This window comes from Camellia sinensis, chromosome 11, assembly GCF_055761805.1.
Source record: "Camellia sinensis isolate YWXY chromosome 11, ASM5576180v1, whole genome shotgun sequence".
Classification (NCBI taxonomy): domain Eukaryota; kingdom Viridiplantae; phylum Streptophyta; class Magnoliopsida; order Ericales; family Theaceae; genus Camellia; species Camellia sinensis.
The window spans coordinates 123,394,865-123,416,568 of NC_138971.1; the positions used below are offsets into that span (position 1 = coordinate 123,394,865).

A 21,704-nucleotide genomic window follows, 5' to 3' on the forward strand; every position below is an offset into this window, starting at 1 on the left:
ATATGTAAATCAAAACATAATAATTTTTTTTTTTGTAATTTTAAAACTAATTAGTTAACTTTTTTTTCAAATTTATAAATTAATTAATTAACTTTTTTTTATATAAAATATTTAAATTAAGATATAATAAGATTTTTTTTAATAATTTAATAAAAATCAATCAATAATTATTTATAATTATTTTTTTTAAAAAAAAATTAAAAAATTGTATGAGAATTTTGCGTTCCACAAAGAACGGATTCATCTGCGGCCCCTCTAAGCAGAGGCCTCACTTCCATCGTTCCACCACCTGGTTCTCGTTTTTCTTCCTCATTTTAAAACCCTATCCCCCACTTCACCCTCTCTCTCTCTCTCTCTCTCTCTCTCTCTCTCTCAAACCCACATTTATTTTTTTATCATCACCCGAATATCTTCTATCTCCAAACAGCTCTTTGCTTGCTTTGTTCTTTTCAAATCGAATCTATTCCATTAGTTTTCTCGAGCACCCAGTTGTCAAAAATGGATTTTTTGAATACCCATTTGCCTAAAATCGAATCTTTTCCTTCTTCATCACTCTCGAATCTCTCAAAACCTTGAAAAAAAAATGGATTCGTCTGCGTTTTAAACCCTAGACAGAGGCCTTTTCACGAGATTCTGATTAATGGGTAGAAGAGATTTGCAAGTTTTGGAGGTCAAAAAAGATGGGTTTTTCTCAAGTTCTGGATTGGGGCTTCAATGGAGTCTCCCAGAGGGTTCTTTCCACCCAGGAGGCTTATTTGCTAGTGTTGGACAAGTGGGTAATATGGGTTTTGGCATTTCACCTAATTCACCAAATTCTCGAGACAACAATGGTGGATTCAAGGTACCTTACACAGATTTATATGTCAAATATGTATCTTCCCCAGAGGGTTTTCGAATTGTTGGTGTTCCAGAATTGATAGATGAGGAAGGGAATTTGAAGAAGAAGAAGGGTCGGACTAAATTTAAAATCAAGATTGCAAATCCTTCATTGAGGAGGTTGATAAGCGGGGCGGTTGCTGGGGCGGTGTCGAGGACCGCTGTTGCGCCGTTGGAGACAATTAGGACACATTTGATGGTTGGGAGTAGTGGCAATACGACTACTGAAGTGTTCCATAATATTATGAAAACTGATGGATGGAAAGGATTGTTTAGAGGCAATCTTGTTAATGTGATTCGGGTTGCACCAAGCAAAGCTATAGAGGTAAAAAATTGTCATTCTAGCTTTTTTGTTTGATTTGTTGGGTTTTGCTTATTAAAGTTGTGGCCATTTGATTTGATTGGTTTTTTATGTGTTATCTGTTGGTTTGTGTTATTCGTTGAAGCAAGTTTATATGATCTAAGTAGATAATTATTGGTTGTGGATTGCCATTCATCTTGAAATCAAGAAATTATGAGTGTTATTTATTCATGTAGTGCAATACACAGCTAGAGGTCAAGTGTGGCATAACTGATTGCTATAACATATTTATCCAATTCCATTTTCCTTATAGGACCGCTCTATCTTTGCTGGTTTTTTCATTTTGTAATTGTTTATTTGTTTGAATGTTCGAGCATCAGAGCATAAGTTTGACATAAGAACTCATTGTCTGTTTTCTCCTATTGATTTGCTCCTTTCGGTTTTCTGTTCAAAGATTGCATTGATGTTGAAAAATTAATGTTTTTACAATTATTTATATAACGTCTTTCTAGTTACCATGCATACTTTTGTGATATATTAGTCATAGGGTATGTACCCTTTGAAAAGCAAAGGCTTATTTGGCTGTAGTTTTTCCATTTCAGACTAATTACCATGGCAACAAGTCCTTAAGCTTGAGCCTATTGGTTGTTGGAGAAAACTGCCACAAGCCATCAATCAGTCTTCTGTTGACTGTTAATGAACTTTACAATGTCAATTTACCTGAGGATGACAAATCTTATTCTTTTTATTCTCTCGATTGTGAAACTTGTAGTCAACTGTAGTTGGTTTTTCCTCTCAACTTGCCAGCAAATCAGAATTGTAGTTCCTTTAAAACGTATCTTACGAAGTTCACAATTTCATTGTTGCTTCCAAATGCTTATATTTGTTAAGGTATCTTGTATCTGTCTTGTAAATTACCATGCTATAGGATTAATAAATGTAGACCTTCTTATCACTATGTAATAGAGGACCCCCATCAGCACTCTAAATCTGTTGCTAGCTTGATGATAAAGCTGAATGAAAAACTTCATGAGAAACCTACTCAAAAAAGAAACGCTTCTGCTATGAATTACTTCTGGGACCTTTTAATTATTTGTCCAACCATTTTTTGAACATTCCTTCCATGGAATAATTGCTCATTGATATGGAGACTTAATGTGAATGCTCAGACTCAACTGTCTATAAGTAAACCTCAACTTCCCAAGTAGTTATGATAAGTTTAAGATTAGAAGAGACTACCTAGTAACTATGTGGATGGTTGCCAATAAAAGAGTAAATATGACCTTTTTCTTTAATTCCGACTGCTCTTTTTTGATCAGCTAATTCCAAGTTCTCTTTGACCACCCTTATGACAAACAAGTTGCTTTTCCCTTGTAATTTGGTTCATGAACTTACTGTTAGTGCCATGTTTGATAGGTTGAAAGCAAAAGAAACAAAAGAAGAGAAAAAAAATGTAGTAGAAGGGAAAATGATTTGTTACCTTCCCTTGTTTGGCTGGGAAGGAAAGTGGGATGAAAGTTATGAAAATATCTAAATCTTATTTCATGAGGTGTTACCGTATCCCATAATTTTCTCTCCAAATTTCTCATGTGCATTTGGGTCCAGGAGAAAAAGTTCTAAAATGATTTTCTCATTCATTTTCGTTTCTTTGAATAAAGTATGAAGAAAACAAGTGGAAGGAACAATAAATTTTTTGTCCGACTATGTTATTGGACATGCAAAGTCATCTTCATCCATAAAAATGGATTTTCATTTTCATTTATATTTTAATTTCTGGTTATTCTAGCAATTGCAATATGCTATTAGTTATGTGATACAAAACACTATTTTATTTTATTTTTTTTTGGTTACGTTGTATGAGTGGTGGGTGAGATTATGGTGGGGACATTTTAGGTTCCTCATATAGTCTTATTGGCAAGCCATGTAAAAAAAGTAAGTTTCAAAATACGAGGTTAATAATTAGAATTTTGGGCAACAACTTGAGGTACGAGGAAATCACACATTAGAAGACATCTCACAAAGTTGATTTAGATAGAGTCACCAGCAAACTGATGAAACTAGGTAATCACATTTGAATTAACTACTTATCAACCAAGTAGGACATGACAATGTATTAGGTATAAATTGTGATAAGGGTTTTAAGATGTGAATTTCATTCAATTTGGTCAATCTGTCCAAATCTGAATTTTCCCAAAATTTTAAATTCATGGCCAAATTTGGAAAATCTGAATTTTAAATTTATTACTTACTTTCAGTGAATTTTTCCAAATTTCAGCCTATGAAAATATTTGGCCAACTTTTCAATGGAATTAATTAAAATATTTAATACATGTTTTGCCTCGAATTCTGAATCAGAAAATTTCCAAATTTTGCATAATATTTTGATATTTTGGCCTAATGCTTTTTATCCAAATTAACCATTTGAAGTTGGGGTAAACTTGTTGAAATTTGACTTTTTGAAAATTTCGTTTAAATTTGGCTAATTTTTGCAAGGAAACCTGAAAATTTGATAAAGAGGGGTTCATTTGGCTCATTCAAGTAGGGTTTTAAGGCTTTGTAAGAGCTAGTTTAGTTATATCTATTTGATACGAAATTTCTATGTTTGCATGCCTTTCTTCTTCTTATGATTATTATGGTGCCGTTTGGTAACACTTTAGTTTTCTGTTTATATTTATAAAAATTTAAAAAACTCAAATAAAAACTTGTTTGGTAAATATTTTGATTTATAAATAAGTGGTCTCAGTTTATAAATTTCGCTAAAAAATAAAAACACAAAAAATGTGTTTCTGTTTTGAATTTTCAATTTTTTTTTTTTTTACCACCCAACACTAGTTACCACCCGCCATCATTTTCCACTACCGTCTTCCGCCACCACCACTCACCACTCACCACCCGGCCCCCACCACCACCTGCCACCACCACTCACCACCCACCTGCCACCACCACCACCCACTCGCCACCACGCCGTCGCCGCCACCACTACCACCACTACGCACCACCCACCTGCCATCCACTCGCCACCACCCGTCACTATCATCCACCGCTCGCCACTTACTTGCCACCACCACTCACCACCCACCTGCCACCACCATCTATCACCCGCCACCACCACCATCACCCACCACCCACCCGCTCCCTACCACCTACCACCCACCCGCCACCATCCACTCCCTACCACCTACCACCACCCACTCCCTACCACCTACCACCCGCCACCACCCGCCATTCGCCACCCACCCGCCGCCACCACCACCACCACCACCACCCACTCGCTACCACCTGCCACCGTCACCCACCCACCCACTGTCACCACCCACCACCACTCGCCATCCGCCACCCACCTGCCACCGCCACCCACCACCACCCACTCGCTACCACCCACCACCCACCACCCACCCGCCACTGTCCCCCACCCACCCACCACGACCACCCGCCACCACCCGCCATCCGCCACCCACCTGCCACCACCACCACCACCACCACCACCGCCACCCGCCACCGTCACCCACCCACCCACCACCACCACCACCCACCACCACCACTTTCCACCACCGTCTTCCGCCGCCACTTGCCACCACTTACTATTTCTCACTCTTTTTTATAGTTTTAAATTTTTTTAAACATTTTGTTAATTACCAAATGCGTTTGTAGTTTATGTTTTTCTAAAAATAAACAAAAACCAATTTATAAAATTTTTGTAAATATAAACTGAAAACGTAAACGTTATCAAACACAGTGATTATACAGATATAACATCTGTATTGTTATAACGACTTGCTTATTTTCTTCTTCTCCTTTTTTGTCAGTTGTTGTTTTGTTGTATGTGTTCTTTTTGGAGTGGGGTTTAGGACTAGATGCTTACTTGTTTATGGATCATAACTCTACCCGGTTGTTCTAAAAGAACTGCTTATGTCTCTAGAAGTTCTGCATATATTTCATTTCATGTATCATACGAAAGGTTACTTCCTTTTTCTTTTTTCCTTTTTCTTTTTTCATATTATAACACTATCTTGGTTTTTTGCAAGTTCTATTGTCAAAATTTTAGCAACATGTTTTTTTACCTTATTGTTTGATTTGAAAAGGTTGCATTTTCAGATCTCAATAGTTTCCCATAAAATTGATTTTTAATTATCAACAGATCCTTTTTATAGTTTACACTCTCCAATACTCCTACTCCCGACCATGCTCTGATAATATAACTTAAGCTGACAACCTTGTCCTTCTCTCTGTAGCTGCCAATATTCATCTCTGTGTTTGCAGAACTTACTTTTGCTAGCTATAGAAGTTGGTTTTGCTTTGTGGTATCTATAATGGGATTGTTGCAATCAAAAATAGATCTCCATTTTATACTTGTGTTGGTTGTTGACTTAGTTCCTCCCTTCCAACTTGTTTCGAGTTATTTTTTGGTTTATTTCGTGGTCTAATCTGCCTGTTGCTGAACTTCACAATTTTTACAGTTCCCAAATGGGAACGGTGCGGTGTACTATAACTATTCTAAATTTTTACAGCATTAAGTACTTCACATCGATTAACCAATTAGTAGACTACATGGATGTATCGTCAACTTATTGAATGGTATTGCTAGCTATAAATTTTGAATACAGTTACTATTATACTAGAGACACATTCATTTGTAACTGAAATGACTAGCTTCTTGCATGGATTGATATTTGAATAAAATTTCAATCATAAATCACTTATGATTACTTTAATTTGTTGAAATTAGAAATGAAATTAAGCTCCAAGTTCAACCTAAACATATCAAGCATTGTCTTCACTTATACGTAACTGATACATGTCAAGGTATCTTCACTGAAATCCTTTTCTTTCTTTCTTTTTTCAACAATCCATCTCTACAGTTATTTGTTTACGATACAGTCAACAAGACCTTGTCGCCGAAACCTGGGGAGCAGCCCAAACTCCCTATCCCTGCCTCACTGGTTGCAGGAGCCTGTGCCGGAGTTAGCTCCACTCTAGTTACATATCCACTCGAGTTGGTCAAGACTCGGCTAACCATACAGGTAAATTCAATACCCATCTAACAATGTAGTTCAGTACCGGAACTGAAACTTTGAATGCAACAGATATCTATATTGAGTAGTTATGTTTAATATGCAGAGAGATGTTTATGATGGTCTATTTGATGCGTTTATAAAAATATTGCAAGAGGGGGGACCAGGAGAACTCTACAGAGGTCTCACCCCTAGTCTTATTGGGGTAATCCCATACGCTGCCACCAATTACTTTGCTTACGACACCTTACGGAAAGCATACCGGAAAATTTTCAAGGAAGAGAAAATCGGAAACATAGAAACACTTCTGATCGGATCCGCTGCTGGTGCTATTTCAAGCAGTGCAACTTTCCCGCTTGAAGTGGCTCGGAAACAAATGCAAGTTGGAGCTGTTAGTGGGAGACAAGTGTACAAGAACGTGCTTCATGCTCTCGCTAGCATACTTGAACAAGAAGGAATTCAGGGTTTGTATAAAGGGCTTGGTCCCAGTTGCGTGAAGTTGGTGCCTGCGGCGGGGATTTCATTTATGTGCTATGAAGCTTGCAAGAGGATATTGGTAGAGAACGAGGAAGATGCATAGAAGAGATATTTCAAAAGAATAAATGAATTTGAGCATAGTTGAAAGGTACGATACAGTTACATTTACAAAGAGTTGATTTTATGTTGCGGTTTTTCTCTTGAATCTTTTTTGTTGGCATTTGGTTCATGAGCCTGGTTAATGGAATTGGAATCGATGCCTTTTAAGAATGGACTTAAAAGTGTTTTTTATTTTTGGGGTTGGAAACTGATCGGATTATACATTGGAGAGACTGATGATTAACCCAGTTGAGAAGGTTGTTCTATATGATAATTACCTTTCACTTTACAGTTTCAGTCTGATTATCATTCTAAGGGTATGATTTTGAGACTAATAGAATAGCAATTTCAAAGTTGTGGGACACCAACCTGCAAAATGATTTTTGAGACGACAGTATGAAATAATTTTCTCTTCAATTGATGTTTAGAGTTTCCATTGCTTTGGCCATATTGAGATGGTTGTTTGCTCGAACAACCATGTTTGATAATTCCTCTCTTTTTCTGTTTTTGTTATTGTTTTTTGTTTTTTGTTTTGAAATCCTTGTGGGGTTTAAAGTAGTAATAGATTAAAGCCCTTAGGAGAAAGTTGTTTTTCAGGGTAATTCTACAACGGGACCAAGTGAAAACCTCCTATATTCTGCCCTTGTAAAATAATAAATAAATAAAATGTTAACCCAACATATAATAGTGCTCATGAACTAAAGATTATATGAAATTTGAATTGGTTTACTTTTGATGCAGTGCTGTGAATCAACCAGGGTTAGTGTACACCGGTTAAGGAAGTTCTATGAATTTGAGAAACTGGAGCAAAGGATCTTCCACTAGTTCAGAAGTCAGAGATGAGATATTGGAGGAAACTAAACAGTGTGTGCAAGTGGTTTTTAGCAACGATCTGTTTAGCATCCTCCAATTCTCACATGACTCTTAACACAACTCAAGCACTGTGACTCTTGGACCAGTTGAGAAGTCGGAGATAAGATATTGGAGGAAACTAAACAATGTGCACAAGTGGATTTTTAGCAACAATCTGTTTAGTTCCCTCCAATTCTCACATACGACTCTTAGCAACACAACAAATCTTTGACCAGTTGAGAAGTTGGATATGAGATATTGGAGAAAACTAAACAATGTATGCAAATGGTTTTAGCAACAATTTGTTTAGCACCCTCCAATTCTCACATACGATTCTTAACAACTCCTTCAGAGAGAGGAGAGAGAAATGTTGGGGGACTTCTGTATGCAATTGAGGCTTCAATAGCGGCCAACTATATATAAGGCTTAGATCGTTCACTAAGAGAGATTACACATTTCAAATTCAGAGGAAAGCACAAATTGAATGACCCTATATGGTTACTGTACCACACAGCTCTCTCTCTCTCTCTCTCTCATATTGCATGATCCCATGTGCTTACTGTTGTACACAGCTAGCTCTCTTCCCTCTCACAGTGTCCAAATTCTTAAGAGGGTGATGTTTTCTGCAGTCCCTTCAGCTCTTTATTATGCATTTTAATGCACTTATTAAACCAAAGTACTTATGCAGAATAATAAAGGGGGAGAACTTAACTTTTGAAATAATCAACGTAAAAGAGTCATTCATGAATCAAACTTTACAAAATAATCCAAAGTAAACTCGGTCAGAGTCTAAGGGTTCGTTTGGCATAAAGGTTTGGGTTGAGTTGGGGCTATTTTAATTACAAAATAGATTAAAAAATTAATAAGATAAAATGTTATATTTAAATTATAATCACTTCATTTTTTCTCTTACAAAAGTTAAAAAAGTCAAAATTCATCACAAACGAAACTTTTTAACACCAGGTTAAAATAGTTAAAAAGTCAAAAAATCAACTTACATTCTAAACGAAAGTTAAAAATTAAAACTTTACAGATGTGACAATGGTAACCCACGTTTAGATGATTTTCTTTACGGTTTTTTATTTGTTGAGAACACCACATAGATAATCTCGAATATCGTGACTGTCTAATAATTTTTCCATAACGAGAGAGAGAGAGAGAGAGATTATGCAAGGAAAAACAAAAACTAGCTGAGCTTCACATCGATAACCTACATCTAGATATTATTTTGATTGTAAACAATTCAATACTTCACATTTGATGTAGGTCTCTGACTTCAGTGTGAATGCAACAATAATGGAAATTTCTTTCATACAATCCTTATAGTTTGGTTTAAGATTAATACGCAAGAGTCTCCCAAGGTAGGGTTGCAAATAAACTGAGTTATTCATAAACAAGTTTGATTCGGCTTGGCTTGTTTAACAAACGGGTCGAGTTCGAGTTCGAGTTCAAATATTAGACACGTTTAGTAAATGAGTCAAACTCAAGCTTGAATAAGCTTGGCTAAACGAGCTGAACTTGAGCTTGAATAAGCTCAATTCGTCAAGTTCGTCTCATTTATCTTTATTTAAATTATATAATAAATATATTACTTATATATTAAATAATATTTAAATAATAGTAAAAATACATTATTTATATATTAAATAATATTAATAATAATTTTATGTAAATAATATAAATAATACTAAAAAAATCTTATTGAGCCGAGTCGAGTTTGAGTTTAATTAATATTAACGAACCGAGCCGAGTTCAAGTCCAGTTACTTATTGAGCCAAGCTGGAGCTCAATAAACGAACTCGATAAACAAACAAGCCGAGCTTGAATTTAGCACAACTTGACTTAATTGACTCGTTTGCAACCGTACTCAAAGTTCACCCCAAAATTGGAACGCATATCTACTCACCAAATCATATAGGACCATCCTCTAGTAAATTCAATTTTAAGTAATGAAATTCACACTACACATTTTAACTTTTCACACAGTAAGAGTTTATTAATGGGTTGTTTGTTACCCCTAAATGACTTGCTTATAATTTATTTTAATTTAAAAGTTTATATCAGAATATTTAATGTAATTTTTGCTTACAGCCTATTAAACAGAAATATTTCTTTTTTTTTAAAAAAAAAAAGTATAACTAGTTTAAATAAGATTTGTTTTTTTTTTTTAAAAAAAAAGAGCTAATTATCTAAAAGCTAGAGAAAAAGTATTTTTAGTTTCTGATTTCTAATTATTAAATATTAGCTTATAATAAGTTGCACCAAATAAGGCCTGACACTGTTTGGATGGACGGGTTTGGTGAGAACAGAAAAGAAATAGTGAGAATATGAAACTCCTTTCACTTGTTTGAATGGTTGAATAGGTGAGAAATAATGAGAGATGATAAGAAAAATATTCTCATCCAACCTATATTTTGTTTTTCTCACCAAAAGTGATGAGATTTATGTTGTGTTTGGTTGAGGAATTTGAGAAGGGATTTAGAAAGAGAAATAAAAAAGGTAGGTGAATTATGAATAAAATATATCCACATTTTACCTAGTTTCACACACTTTTTCCTTTTCTCTTTTCAAATCCCTCCTCAAATCCCCCAACCAAACACAACATTAATGAAAAAAAATTTGGATTTAATAAAAGTTTTCTAAAACACGAAAATTACCTTTATGAAAAAACATAACTTACTAATATGGAAAGTTATTTTGATAAAATAAAATACAACATTGTCTTTTTCTTTTTTTTTATTTACTCTATCCAAACAATATAAGTGGAAAATCATATTTTATTCTCTTTTATTCTTCTTTTATTCATTCAAATATAATGATTAAAAATCATAATTATTTATTTTCTTCTCTCATCTAAATAAAAAATCACAATCATTTTTTTTCTCATCTCACACCACGCCATGCCACGATTCAAACGGAGGGTAAGTATCACCCTAGATGGGAGTAGGTTCCACCACTATCCCTTGGATGGTGTTGTGGTGAAAACTTCTAAAAGGGTATTAGAGATGATCAACATGCCAAGAAAATAACTCATTCATTAGCACAAGGTGAACCAGAAAAAAATATAATACTAATAATATATGGATCTGTAAATAGAAATACAACCACAAAGTGTCTATAAATTAAATGAATAAATTATTTTTCCTATTTCCAAACAGAATTTGCTTCCACAAATAGTTCACATATGATCTTGACAATAAATCATATCAAAACACACAACGAATACAGCCGAGAAAAAAGAAATACGAGGAAGGGACAAAAGAACAACAAAATTACACGAGGGTGGTCTCTCTAATCATCATCAAACACCCCACACCCTTTCAGACAAAGAACAACATTACAACATAACTTAGATCGTGTGCGTGCATTTGAATATCTTACTTTCTTGTTTATTTACAACGGGGCAAGCATGGCAACGAGAAATGAAGTGTACCAGATCAAAATGATCTTCCAAATAACTAGCAATTGATCCCACATTGACCTAGTGTAGCAGTTTTTGTGGCTTCGGAGGTAAAGGGATCGATCCTCACCCATAGCAAGGAGAATATAGAAGCAAGAAGTATGGACCAGACAATGACAATCGTTGGGGTACGATTTTGGCGACCCAACAAACCCTTGAGGAAGGGATACAAGTGAACGATGACCCAAATGGCAAAGAACAGCTTGCCGAATAAAGGGCCCCATGATTGATACCCACTGTTTATGGCATAGGAAACACCAGCCACTATACCCACCAAGTTAAAAATAAGGACTGTGGTGGGAGGGATGAGAAGAGACGTCCATTTGAACACGTAAAGCTCTGCGAAATCACCATCCTCATCAGATGCCTTTGAGGTGACAGTGAAGTTGGTATCGATCCCAGCAAGTACTTTCAAGAGCCCTTGGAAGACGGCAAAGAGATGAGCTGATGTACCACCAATCACCCAGAATTGTTCGTTTCTCCACCAGTCGTCGATTCCCACACCGCTCCACCTAAGCTCCAATATTCCAGTAGCAAAAATGGATGCGAAAAGAAGAATAAACCACATACTAGCATAGTTGCTGATCTGCCAAGAACAAAAGTAGTAACCAACTCGTTAAGAAAATCATTAACAAGTAGGGCATCAAAATAAATGCCGAGGGATACATGTAAGCAAAGGAAGCACATAACCGCATGTTCAGCATTCGCACATCATGTTATTTTAAGAAATAGGAATAAGTCTAATTTGTAATTCTCCCCATGTTTGTACATTCATTAGTTGAATTAGAAATATAACTGGAGAGATTTGGTCAGTTATATTCCAAACCAGTGTTACTTGAAAACACAGTTACTCCAGCGAATTACATTTGGAAACACACGTTCCAAAACATGGAACACTTTAGTTCCAAAACGGCAAATTTAGCAATCCAAAGCGATCTCTCAAATTTTTTTCCCCAATATATTTTCTTAAGGTTTCCTTAGTAGTAAAAAATCAAATATAATAAACAAAAATCTACATTGAGTGAAGTTTTGACATGACGACATAAAAAATGAGTCATAATGCTCATAGAAATGTGTTGCTACATAATTAATTTATAAATAAAAGAAGAAAAAAAAAAAGAAGGAAAGAAAAAAATAACTTACATTTTATTGGATGTCTAATTGTTAAAAAAATAAAAATAAAAATAAAAATAAAATTACTCAAGATTAGAGGTACCTTAATAGCTTATACTGTAAATTATAAAAAAAACTGCCCTTATCATACGACAATTTACAGCATGCGGCATATTGCATTCCCGTTCCCATTCTACATACTAAAACAATTCACATTTCAAATACCATAGTTCCAAAAGTGTCTCCCTCTATACCAGTCCATTTGCATATACAAATAGATTTTCGCAGCAACTAACAAATGATAATTTGGTTCTTGAAAGGTGCATAAAGCATAATTGTTTACTTACCTCAGGAATGATGAATTTTCCGGTGAGAAGGCAAACAGCAGGAAGTACACAGTAAGCGAGGAGAGGGATAGAGGTGAGGGGATAAACAATGGTATTGATATATGCCAGCCTCTCCAAAAGCTTTAATCTCCCGCTGTACCCATACCATATAGGGCAATGTCTGCTCAGAAGAATCTCAATCGATCCCAGGGCCCACCGAAGAACTTGGTTCAAACGATCAGAAAGATTAATTGGAGCAGACCCCTTAAATGCAGGCCGAGGAGGCATGCAATAGATCGAAATCCATCCTCGTGCATGCATCTTGAATCCAGTCAAAATATCTTCTGTCACAGAACCATAGATCCATCCAATCTGATTGGAAGAGAGATGAAGAGAGAGGTTTGATTAGTTTCAATATTCAAAAAATAAAATAAAAATAAATCAGTAAAAGAAGCCTATTAGGTATGCTAAATGCAATTTTATCTTAATCTACCTCTTTGCCCCATTCACTTTTGTCTTCATAGCCACAGCTAATAACATGGATTGCTTCTTTTAAAAGAGTTGCGGGATTGGTTGTTGGTGGAATGCCACCTTGCTCCATAAAGGTTGCAGCAATAAAAACCGGAGATTGACCAAATCGCTTTTCTAAGCTCTTCTGAGACATCAAAAGTGACTTCTCCTCTTCATACGCTGCAGAATGAAAGGAATACAGTCAACTAAAAATTCACAGTTTCAAACGTTGGTCAAATTAGCAGGAATTCAATACCTAGAAAAGTTATAAATTGGATGAATTGGCTCAAAGTCAAAATCGCTTGTCTGAAACTTGCTGTCCTAAAGATTTTGTCAAATTTGGTGTCCTAAAGATTTTGTCAAATTAATGTTGGATAAAAATCTAGTCATCTTCATAACTGTCCAAAATCGAATAAGATGTGTAGAACTTGCCCTAAACTCCCCCTTTCATGTTCCTCCTTGCTTTCCATTAGGGCATTTGGTAGCATTCATGTATGATTGTATAATGTGTAGTCAAATTTGACCTCTTGTTGCCCGAGATTATTGTGTGTGAAGCATTATTGCTTAAAGAACCCTTTTCAATGTCACCAAAATTGAAAGGATTATTGCGAGTGCAAAGCATGTAAACTTAAAAAGAAAGGTTCAAAACTTTCTTATGAAGACCCACCTTCAACACCATCGTCAACGTCCTCCATATTGAAAATGGGAATGGTGGATTCTGTTCTCTTTGCCACTCTCTTTTTATCCATGTATTTCTTGTTGCCTCTTTTTTCCTTCTTCCTTGAACCACAACAACTCTTAACAATAATGTTCGGCTCCAAATCTTCCTCTGTTAGGACTGGATCGTACCCGTAAAGAGCTTGCCTGTTGAAACAACAACCAGTTCCCACGTAGACCGGACCCTGAATTCCATCCAGCCCTTTCAAGTTGATCTGTAAAATAGGACCAAACCAAAGATGAATTTAACAATTACAATAACACCACAATGTTAAGACAAATCATTTTTGTTGATGATAATTGATGACACATCAAGTGAAACCTACATCAAAAAAGACAATATTGCGATTAGCATATCGATCGTGCAAGTCAATGCCGTCAAACCGCTGTGGGAACTGCACATAGCAGGTTTTCTTTCCAAGATCAGGATCCATCATGAAACACATGGCTTCTTTAAGACATTTGCTGTTGTTGAAGTAGTGATCACAATCCACGTTCAAAAGATATGCTCCATTTGTCAGGACAGCCGAAACTCGAATCTGAAGAACACCAACCAATAGGAAAATAAACAGATAAGCTAAGTCATAACACTTCATTAATTAGAAAAACAAATGGAACAATTCATTAATTGTATTGCATGCATTTTTAAATTGCTAAGAATACAAAACAGGAGTGATGGGGATCACAAACCAAAGCATTCATTGCTCCGGCTTTCTTGTGATGTTGAAAGCCTGGACGCTTCTCACGAGAAACATAAACCAGCCGTGGTAGCTCATTCCCATCTGTATCAAGCCCCCCACTATGGCCTAAGAAAACCTGTCCACCCATAAAAAGCAATAAAGGAAATTTAAATAAATAAATAAATGTAGACAGAGGAGTGATTTCAAATACAGTAGGAAACAATAATAATACCTGGATCATTCCTGGATGATCCCTAGGGTTATTTCCAGGCCAAGGAGTTCCATCTTGCATTGTCCAACCTTCTTCAGGCATCTTTTGTGCTTTGGCGACAAGTGCATTGGTTCTTACCTTGAATTCTTCATATTCCCTCTGTGGACCAAAATGTTTCTCATTTTAGTACAATAAATAAGAAGAAATAAATTTATTACGGCTACAGCATTCATACAAGAAGGCAATCTCATTACTTTCAAATGAATTAATCTATCAAAACAAATCATGTTCAGATGACTCACACAACTTTCAACAGATGACCATCTCATACGATGACATTACAGTGTAATTATATGATAATCACTTTGAAGGAAGGGTTTGATTAATAGATGCCATAAAACAGGCAGCGAGTTGCAACATCGAGAAACCAGAAAAAAAAAAAGATTCATAAATAAAAGAATTTATATCAACATAATAAAGTATTTACTTGTTTTGGACAAACTTTATAAGTTAGACAAAAATGTTTTATATTCTCATCTTCCTATACATGTTCCATAGATAACTTCTAACAGGTCAAAAAGGTTCTTATAGTTAAGCTTCAAAATAAAAGGGCAGCGACCCATATCATGATTAAGAATCGAGAACATTAAAGTAGCACTTTATGATTTTTATTTTTATTTTTTTACTTGTATACTTCCAACTTCGAATGAAGTTTGTGGATGTTCAATTGGCAGATTAATTTTGGACTTTCTTTTGAAACAATTCATGTTCTAGTGTGTGGGATGTACCATTGCTATACTAGTATAAGGTTTCAAATGGAGGGTTGATGAACCTTGCAATTTATAAATACTGTATTATACAACAAGCCATGGTCCTTATTAATTCATGTTGTTAACCAAATGTTCTGTTGAGACCTCACCACTTGCAATTTTGAGAAACGCATTCAGCAGCTAATCCAACATCGCATTATGCAAGCAACACAAATAATCGCCACTTACCTTCATTGCCCTGCGCTCTTTCACAAAAGAAGGTTGTATCTTGTCCTTCAAGTAATCTATCTTTTGAGCAAAATAAAATTCAGGAGCCCTAGGCTCAATATTGTGCTTCTTGCAGAAGGGCACCCATCTCCTAGCAAACTCAGCCGTCTCAGAGAGAGCTTCAAAAGTTAACATTGCTGAACCATCATCTGAAACATAACAAGAGACTTTGTCGACGGGATAATCCACAGCAAGGATGGACAACACGGTGTTAGCTGTTACAATAGGAGGCTCTTTCAGCGGATCCACTGTACTGACAAATACATCAATTGGTGCTAATTGTGAAGGCTCCCCTTCCCTTTCAAATCTGAGGAAAAGAGAAAATATTTGTTGTATTTAGTATGGTAACAAATTAACTCCAAAGAAAGCCCTATGTGTTGAAACCTAAGACCTATGAAGCATGGGTGCTTCGACAAACAAACCGTACCCATGCTAGGTACTGGTACTGGTACTTTGCATGGCACTTCTGCATACATATTGGGTACACAAAACATACACCCAAACTTTTTCTTCTTTATTTTTTTCCGTACCCAAAGGTACCTAGTATATACCCAACCCATCCATCAGCCAGAATAGTATTTTCTTCTATACAAAGGCGAAATTAGTTTCATTGGACATTTTTTATGCTTAGCATGACTTTATAATTTAGCTTTGGTTTGTAAGTTATTTAATATAATGACATTTAATTTTGGTTTTATCTCACTTTTGGCATTAAATGTTAATTGTAGGTTTGATCTTAACTTTCTTAACCAACTAAACCATTTAACTAAGTTTTGCATTATTCCAAATTAAAAATATCTTTCTACATTCATACCAAACCGTACTTGTACCCTACTTTATTTAGATTTTACCGTACCAAACTAGTACTCATACATGTGCTTCATAACCCAACACCAATCACCCACCATTCTAAAAAGGATGTTTTACAAATAAAATAAATCCAACTGACCTCAAGGCAAGCCTGTCCAAGTAGGTCTCACGATTGATGGGTGACCATTTAGGAAACTGATCCAGAAGCCAGGATAATGCAAACCAAACCTCACAGATAACTGAAGTCAGCCACAATGGATAAGCATCCGTCACAGGATGAGTACAACGGTATTGCAAGAAAAAGCCCAAGATAATCAGCCGAAGTATGATAACTACACGATATGGGGTGAGTTGAGCAGAAGGAATAGGCACGATGCGGCTCAAAGGTTGGCTAGCATCATCAGCCCTGTGGCAAAAAGAATCTATCAACAATCTGGATAGATTCAGATACTAAAAGCTAACTTGAGCAAAACAATTCCATTTTCCTTCCATAGCATTTGACGGAAAATTTGTCTCGTGCTAAATCAAGTCATTACAAAAACAAGGTATGAAAATGGTGAAAAAAAATGAAGATGACACTTCACCAAAATTTAAACAAAATGTTAGAACATCACAATGTTTCTTAATCAAGATAATCTACTCCAAAGAAATAGAGTGGACATATTCTAAATGCTCTTCAAAAGAAATTATACCCTTTCCAAAAGTACATACAACAGGACGGAATAATTTCATTCTCACGTATCGTCAAATATTCATTCAGTCAGTGCAACTTTTTAATATTTAGCGTAGCTACATGATAAAGAAAATATATGTCTAAGATGCTCACATTTGCAGTTCTTCTCCATTTGATCCTGTGCCTTCAATGTCTCCCTTCCCTCCTTCAGTATATTTGTTGGGCATTTGAATCGCATTTTTCTCTTGTTTGAGTTTCCAACCTTCTACCCTTTCCTTCCAGTCAACATTTTCAAGGCCATAAGCATTTAAATCCTTTGAAGGGTCCACAATTCTCACTGGAACTGAAGTGATATATGACATGGTGAGGTGACAGGCCAATAGAAACAAATAGACAAAGGTAGGCAGAATTTCGAATGAGTATCTAAAGTTAGGGGTTACCCGGTTGCCTTGGATCAATAAATTGAAGTGAATGACCGTGCTTGTCACTAGGGCCCAAAGGACCTGATGTAGTTCGTACAGACTGGTTGTCAGGAGTAGCACTTGGAATTTCACCAGATACCTGAAAAATATGTGATATTAATAATAATAATAAAAAGTTCTCAAATTTGAAGAGAAATCTTTCCTGATGTAAACAAGACAATTACTGAAGAAAATTGGAAAGATATAAAAAGAAACGACAAAATACTCTCATTTAAAAGTATTTTATGGCACTATACCATGACCACAATTCAGACAAGTCTAATCATGAAACTCATAAGTTAATATGCCCAATTAATAATTAATTCTCATTTTACTATCACTTGACTTGTAAACACACTCCAATTCCACAAAAGTGGTAGCAAAATCCAATCCACTAGACATTTAATAGTGTACTGCATAGCAAAATATTTCCGTCACATGTTATATTGCGACGATGAAGACAAACTCTTTCAAGCCCCCTACAAGTTTTTTTAGCAAATTAGATAGTAGTAGTCAAAAACCAATTAAGATAAGCTACGAAGAATTTTGTGCAGACTAGCAATCAAGACAAATACCCAAATTTTAAATAAATCTAATCAATATAGGTTTAGTATATTAAAAAGCCAAATTGTAAGTCTAGAAATGTAAAGAATAATTCAAGCATATTTATGCATCACAAATGGTTTTACATAAATTACCGGCTGCCCATTAGTGAGAAGGCGAATTGGTTGAGATTCATGTCTAGAAGATGAAGAGAGGTCAGCATCTTCTCCGTGCCATTGGCGTCTTGCAATGCTATTTCCTTGGGTATAATTAAACTCATTTTCGAGGTCATCAACATCATCCTCTTCATCATCTCCATCAACTCGAGGACTCCCTGATTAATACACACATTGCAATCAAATTTTCCAAATGTTTAATTGAAAACCATATTTATAAGATAGATTGAAAAGGACTACGAAGAATGAAGCTTACCTTTGTGTCTCTTATATCTGGTCTTGCACTGAGGACATGATTGATTTCCATCTTTTCGCTCATATTCATAACAAGGCCGGCAAACTGGGAAGGCACACTCATTGCAAGCAACAAAAGCATCACCGCTGGCTGTAACCCCCACCGTATCGCCACATATCTGACATATTTGGCCATTCAATTGATTCAGGGGCTTGGGCTGCATTATTCAAAAAATACTCCGATTAGATGAAGCAATGAATCTAACAAAAATAGATAAATAAAACACACACACGCATACACACACAAAATAAAACACACACACACAAAATGCAACCTACTTCTGGTCAAGTTTAATTAATATGCTCCATATTCAGAAATCAGGCTGTCTGTAATGATAGGCAATAATTGGCACATTCAGTTATTCTCAGATTCGTTACATCAAGTTTCATGGAGAAGAATGAGAATCCTAATGGGATTGAGGAATTGTTGACCAAAAAGCACTGTACTTAAAGGTTGTGTTTGGATCTTAGATTTGGCAAGGGATTTGTGAAGGGAAAGGAAGAGTGGAGAGAAATGTGAATGAAATATAAGCTAAGTTTATATCACTTTTCCTTTCCCTCACCAAATACTTGATCCAAACAATGCCTAAAAATCTGTAAACCAAAGAAAGAAGGAAACTGACTATTACAGAAGAATATATCTCAGGTAGAAACTCCCAAACATAGTTAATCTCACTGATCTGTGCAATCAATGTCTTAGCATCAGTCATTAAGCTAAGTGATTGGGTAAATAAATCAAGAAATCTGATATCAAAATCTCAGCTTTAGCTTGCAAACCTTTAGATTTTTTAAGAAATATACTACGAATTCAAGTTACTAAAACACACACACACACACACACACACACCAAACCAATAGTTTTCACAAGATCAGAGCTTCAACAAACCCAAATCTGAATTTCCTATGGAAAATTTACCTCACCCATTTTTAGAATCCAAAAAAAAAAAAAGAAAAAACAAAAACTCAGCACAAAACTCACCGACACACAACCAACACTGAAATCTAAACACAAGTGCAAACTCAGAAACATTGGAAATAACAGAGTCAAAATCAAAATTAAGCAATACCCATTTCCCAATTCCTCAAAGAGAACACAAAACTCAGTTCAACACTCACACTGGCACACACTTGGATCTGAACTCAAGCAATGAGATATTCTCAAAACCTCAAGTCAGAATCTACAAGTCCTTTTTCCACGAAAAGAACGCAATTTCAGCTAAAAAAAAAAGTACAGTAATACAAACTAACACTCAGATCTAAACTAAATAGAGCAATTTGAGAATGAAAATCCAAATGGGTATGACTAAAATACAAACCCCACTATCTGAATCGTGCCGAATCCGAACCAACTCATTCCTCTTGTACGATCCAGCCACCAGTCCAGCATTTGCTTCCATTTCTATTTCCAAGAAGCAAAGCAAACAAACAAATAAAAAACACTTCTTTAGGATAATTTGCAACCCAGATCTTGAAAATCAGACAAATGAAATGGGTTGGAGCTCAATAGGTGTGGATTTTGAGGAAAATGTGAAGATGGGCATCTCTAATTCTTCGCCCAAATCAATTGGCCATCTCTCTCCCTCTGTGTCGGTGTGTCTCTGCTTCTCCTTCCATTTGCTTGTCTTTTATCTTCTTTATTTTTCTTTTCTTTTTTTTTTGAATTATTTTAATTTGATAGTATTTGTTTCGTATAACGTAAGGATTTTTTACCGGGTGAACCGGTAACCAGAAACAAGCATCCACTCGGTGAAGTTGTGAAGAGGAATATGTGGGTCACTGACTAGACTACTTCAGTGCCCGTGGACTGCAACGTGGCGCTTTACCCGTCAAAATTGATGCCAAAATTACAAATTAGTGATATTTGTAAAAAATAATTTTATAATTTTAACCCAAAGCCCTTGTTTGGATAAATTATTTTGATCTAAAAGTTAAAAAATTGTTATAAATTGTTATATTATATATAAATATTTTTTGTATGTCATTTGAAAAAGGTCAAAAAATAAATTAGAACAGTGAATTTTTAAATCACACTTAAATTGAATGAATAAAAGTAATTTTAAGAAGGTTATATTTTTTTCTTTAGATTCCTTACTTCTTCGTATTTCTCTATATTTTAATATAATTTTACATCATCAGGCAATTATAATTTTATTATATCTCTTACTTTTCAAAATCTTAACCTTAACCGTTTCTTCAACCCTATCTATTCATAAAAATGAAAACCAAGTATTTGTTTTGGGACTTAATTATTTTTTGTTTCCAAATAAAATAAAATAATTTTTTAAATTTATTAAATTCTGTGAAACAGAAAAAGGAAAAGATATTTTTTCTTGTTTTGTAAACATTTTTTATTTCTTTTTCTCTAAACTAGCTACTCTCACCTCCGATCACCATTGTTGGTGATCACCTTCGACGAACCTCCGGGTCTTTGGCAACCAAAAATCATGTTCGACAAGTCTAAATTATCTTCATCCACCAACTATCCCTCCAATCATTATTATCAATTGTTTAAAAATAATATGTATACCAAACATATTTGTTTTTTTATATATATTTTCATATTTTCTCTAAATAAAAACTAGTAAACATTAAAGGTTGGTTTGGAGTGTCCTAAAAAAGTACACTTTTGTCTTTTTACGAAAAGATGTGTAAAAAAATAGAGAGGTGATGTGATGGAAAAAAGATAAAAAGATAGATTATATAGGTTATGCCAAACCAAGCCTAAGAAACGGAAGCAAGAAATAAAACCAATCCAAGAGCTTACTATTATTATACAAATATTTTTTCTTAATCTAAACAAGACCACGACATATCACATGTTAAGCCACATAAAACTACAGTAGAGCTTACTATTATTACATCAAAGCTTCTTAGCAACAGCCTGTACTATATGCAAATGTTACCTGCTGTTGCCAGTTGCTCTCTTCTCCGACAACTCCACTAGCTGTCGGTGTCCTCAATTTGTGACCTACTGGTTGTTTTCAGCATGCAAATTTCTATATTTTTTTATTTTTTTATTTTTCTTTTGGTCATGTTTTTCAGATATGCACTTGAGTTTTCTATAAATCACGAGCAT

At 35.2% G+C, this 21,704-nt stretch overlaps 2 protein-coding genes across 3 annotated transcripts; one reads left to right on the forward strand and one right to left on the reverse strand.

Moving 5' to 3' along the window:
• Positions 1 to 209: 209 nt before the first annotated feature.
• LOC114306862 (adenine nucleotide transporter BT1, chloroplastic/mitochondrial) lies at positions 210 to 11,482 on the forward strand. 2 transcript variants are annotated; one of them, XM_028252189.2, is made up of 4 exons: positions 236 to 1,201; positions 6,037 to 6,198; positions 6,296 to 6,814; positions 7,507 to 11,482. In XM_028252189.2, exons 1-3 carry the CDS (start codon positions 641 to 643, stop codon positions 6,767 to 6,769), a joined length of 1,197 nt encoding a protein of 398 aa, XP_028107990.1. In that variant the 5' UTR covers positions 236 to 640; the 3' UTR covers positions 6,770 to 6,814; positions 7,507 to 11,482. The 2 variants fall into 2 exon arrangements, with proteins under 2 accessions (XP_028107989.1, XP_028107990.1); XM_028252188.2 differs by lacking the exon at positions 7,507 to 11,482 and having other exon boundaries at positions 210 to 1,201; positions 6,296 to 7,054.
• Positions 10,740 to 20,296, reverse strand: LOC114306863 (cellulose synthase A catalytic subunit 1 [UDP-forming]). Its single transcript, XM_028252190.2, has 14 exons — positions 19,945 to 20,296; positions 18,591 to 18,786; positions 18,314 to 18,492; positions 17,595 to 17,715; positions 17,308 to 17,497; positions 16,621 to 16,887; positions 15,633 to 15,978; positions 14,656 to 14,793; positions 14,434 to 14,559; positions 14,070 to 14,282; positions 13,694 to 13,958; positions 13,010 to 13,206; positions 12,538 to 12,888; positions 10,740 to 11,663 (listed from the first exon to the last, which is right to left on the reverse strand). Exons 1-14 carry the CDS (start codon positions 20,023 to 20,025, stop codon positions 11,076 to 11,078), a joined length of 3,258 nt encoding a protein of 1,085 aa, XP_028107991.1. The 5' UTR covers positions 20,026 to 20,296; the 3' UTR covers positions 10,740 to 11,075.
• Positions 20,297 to 21,704: the final 1,408 nt, after the last annotated feature.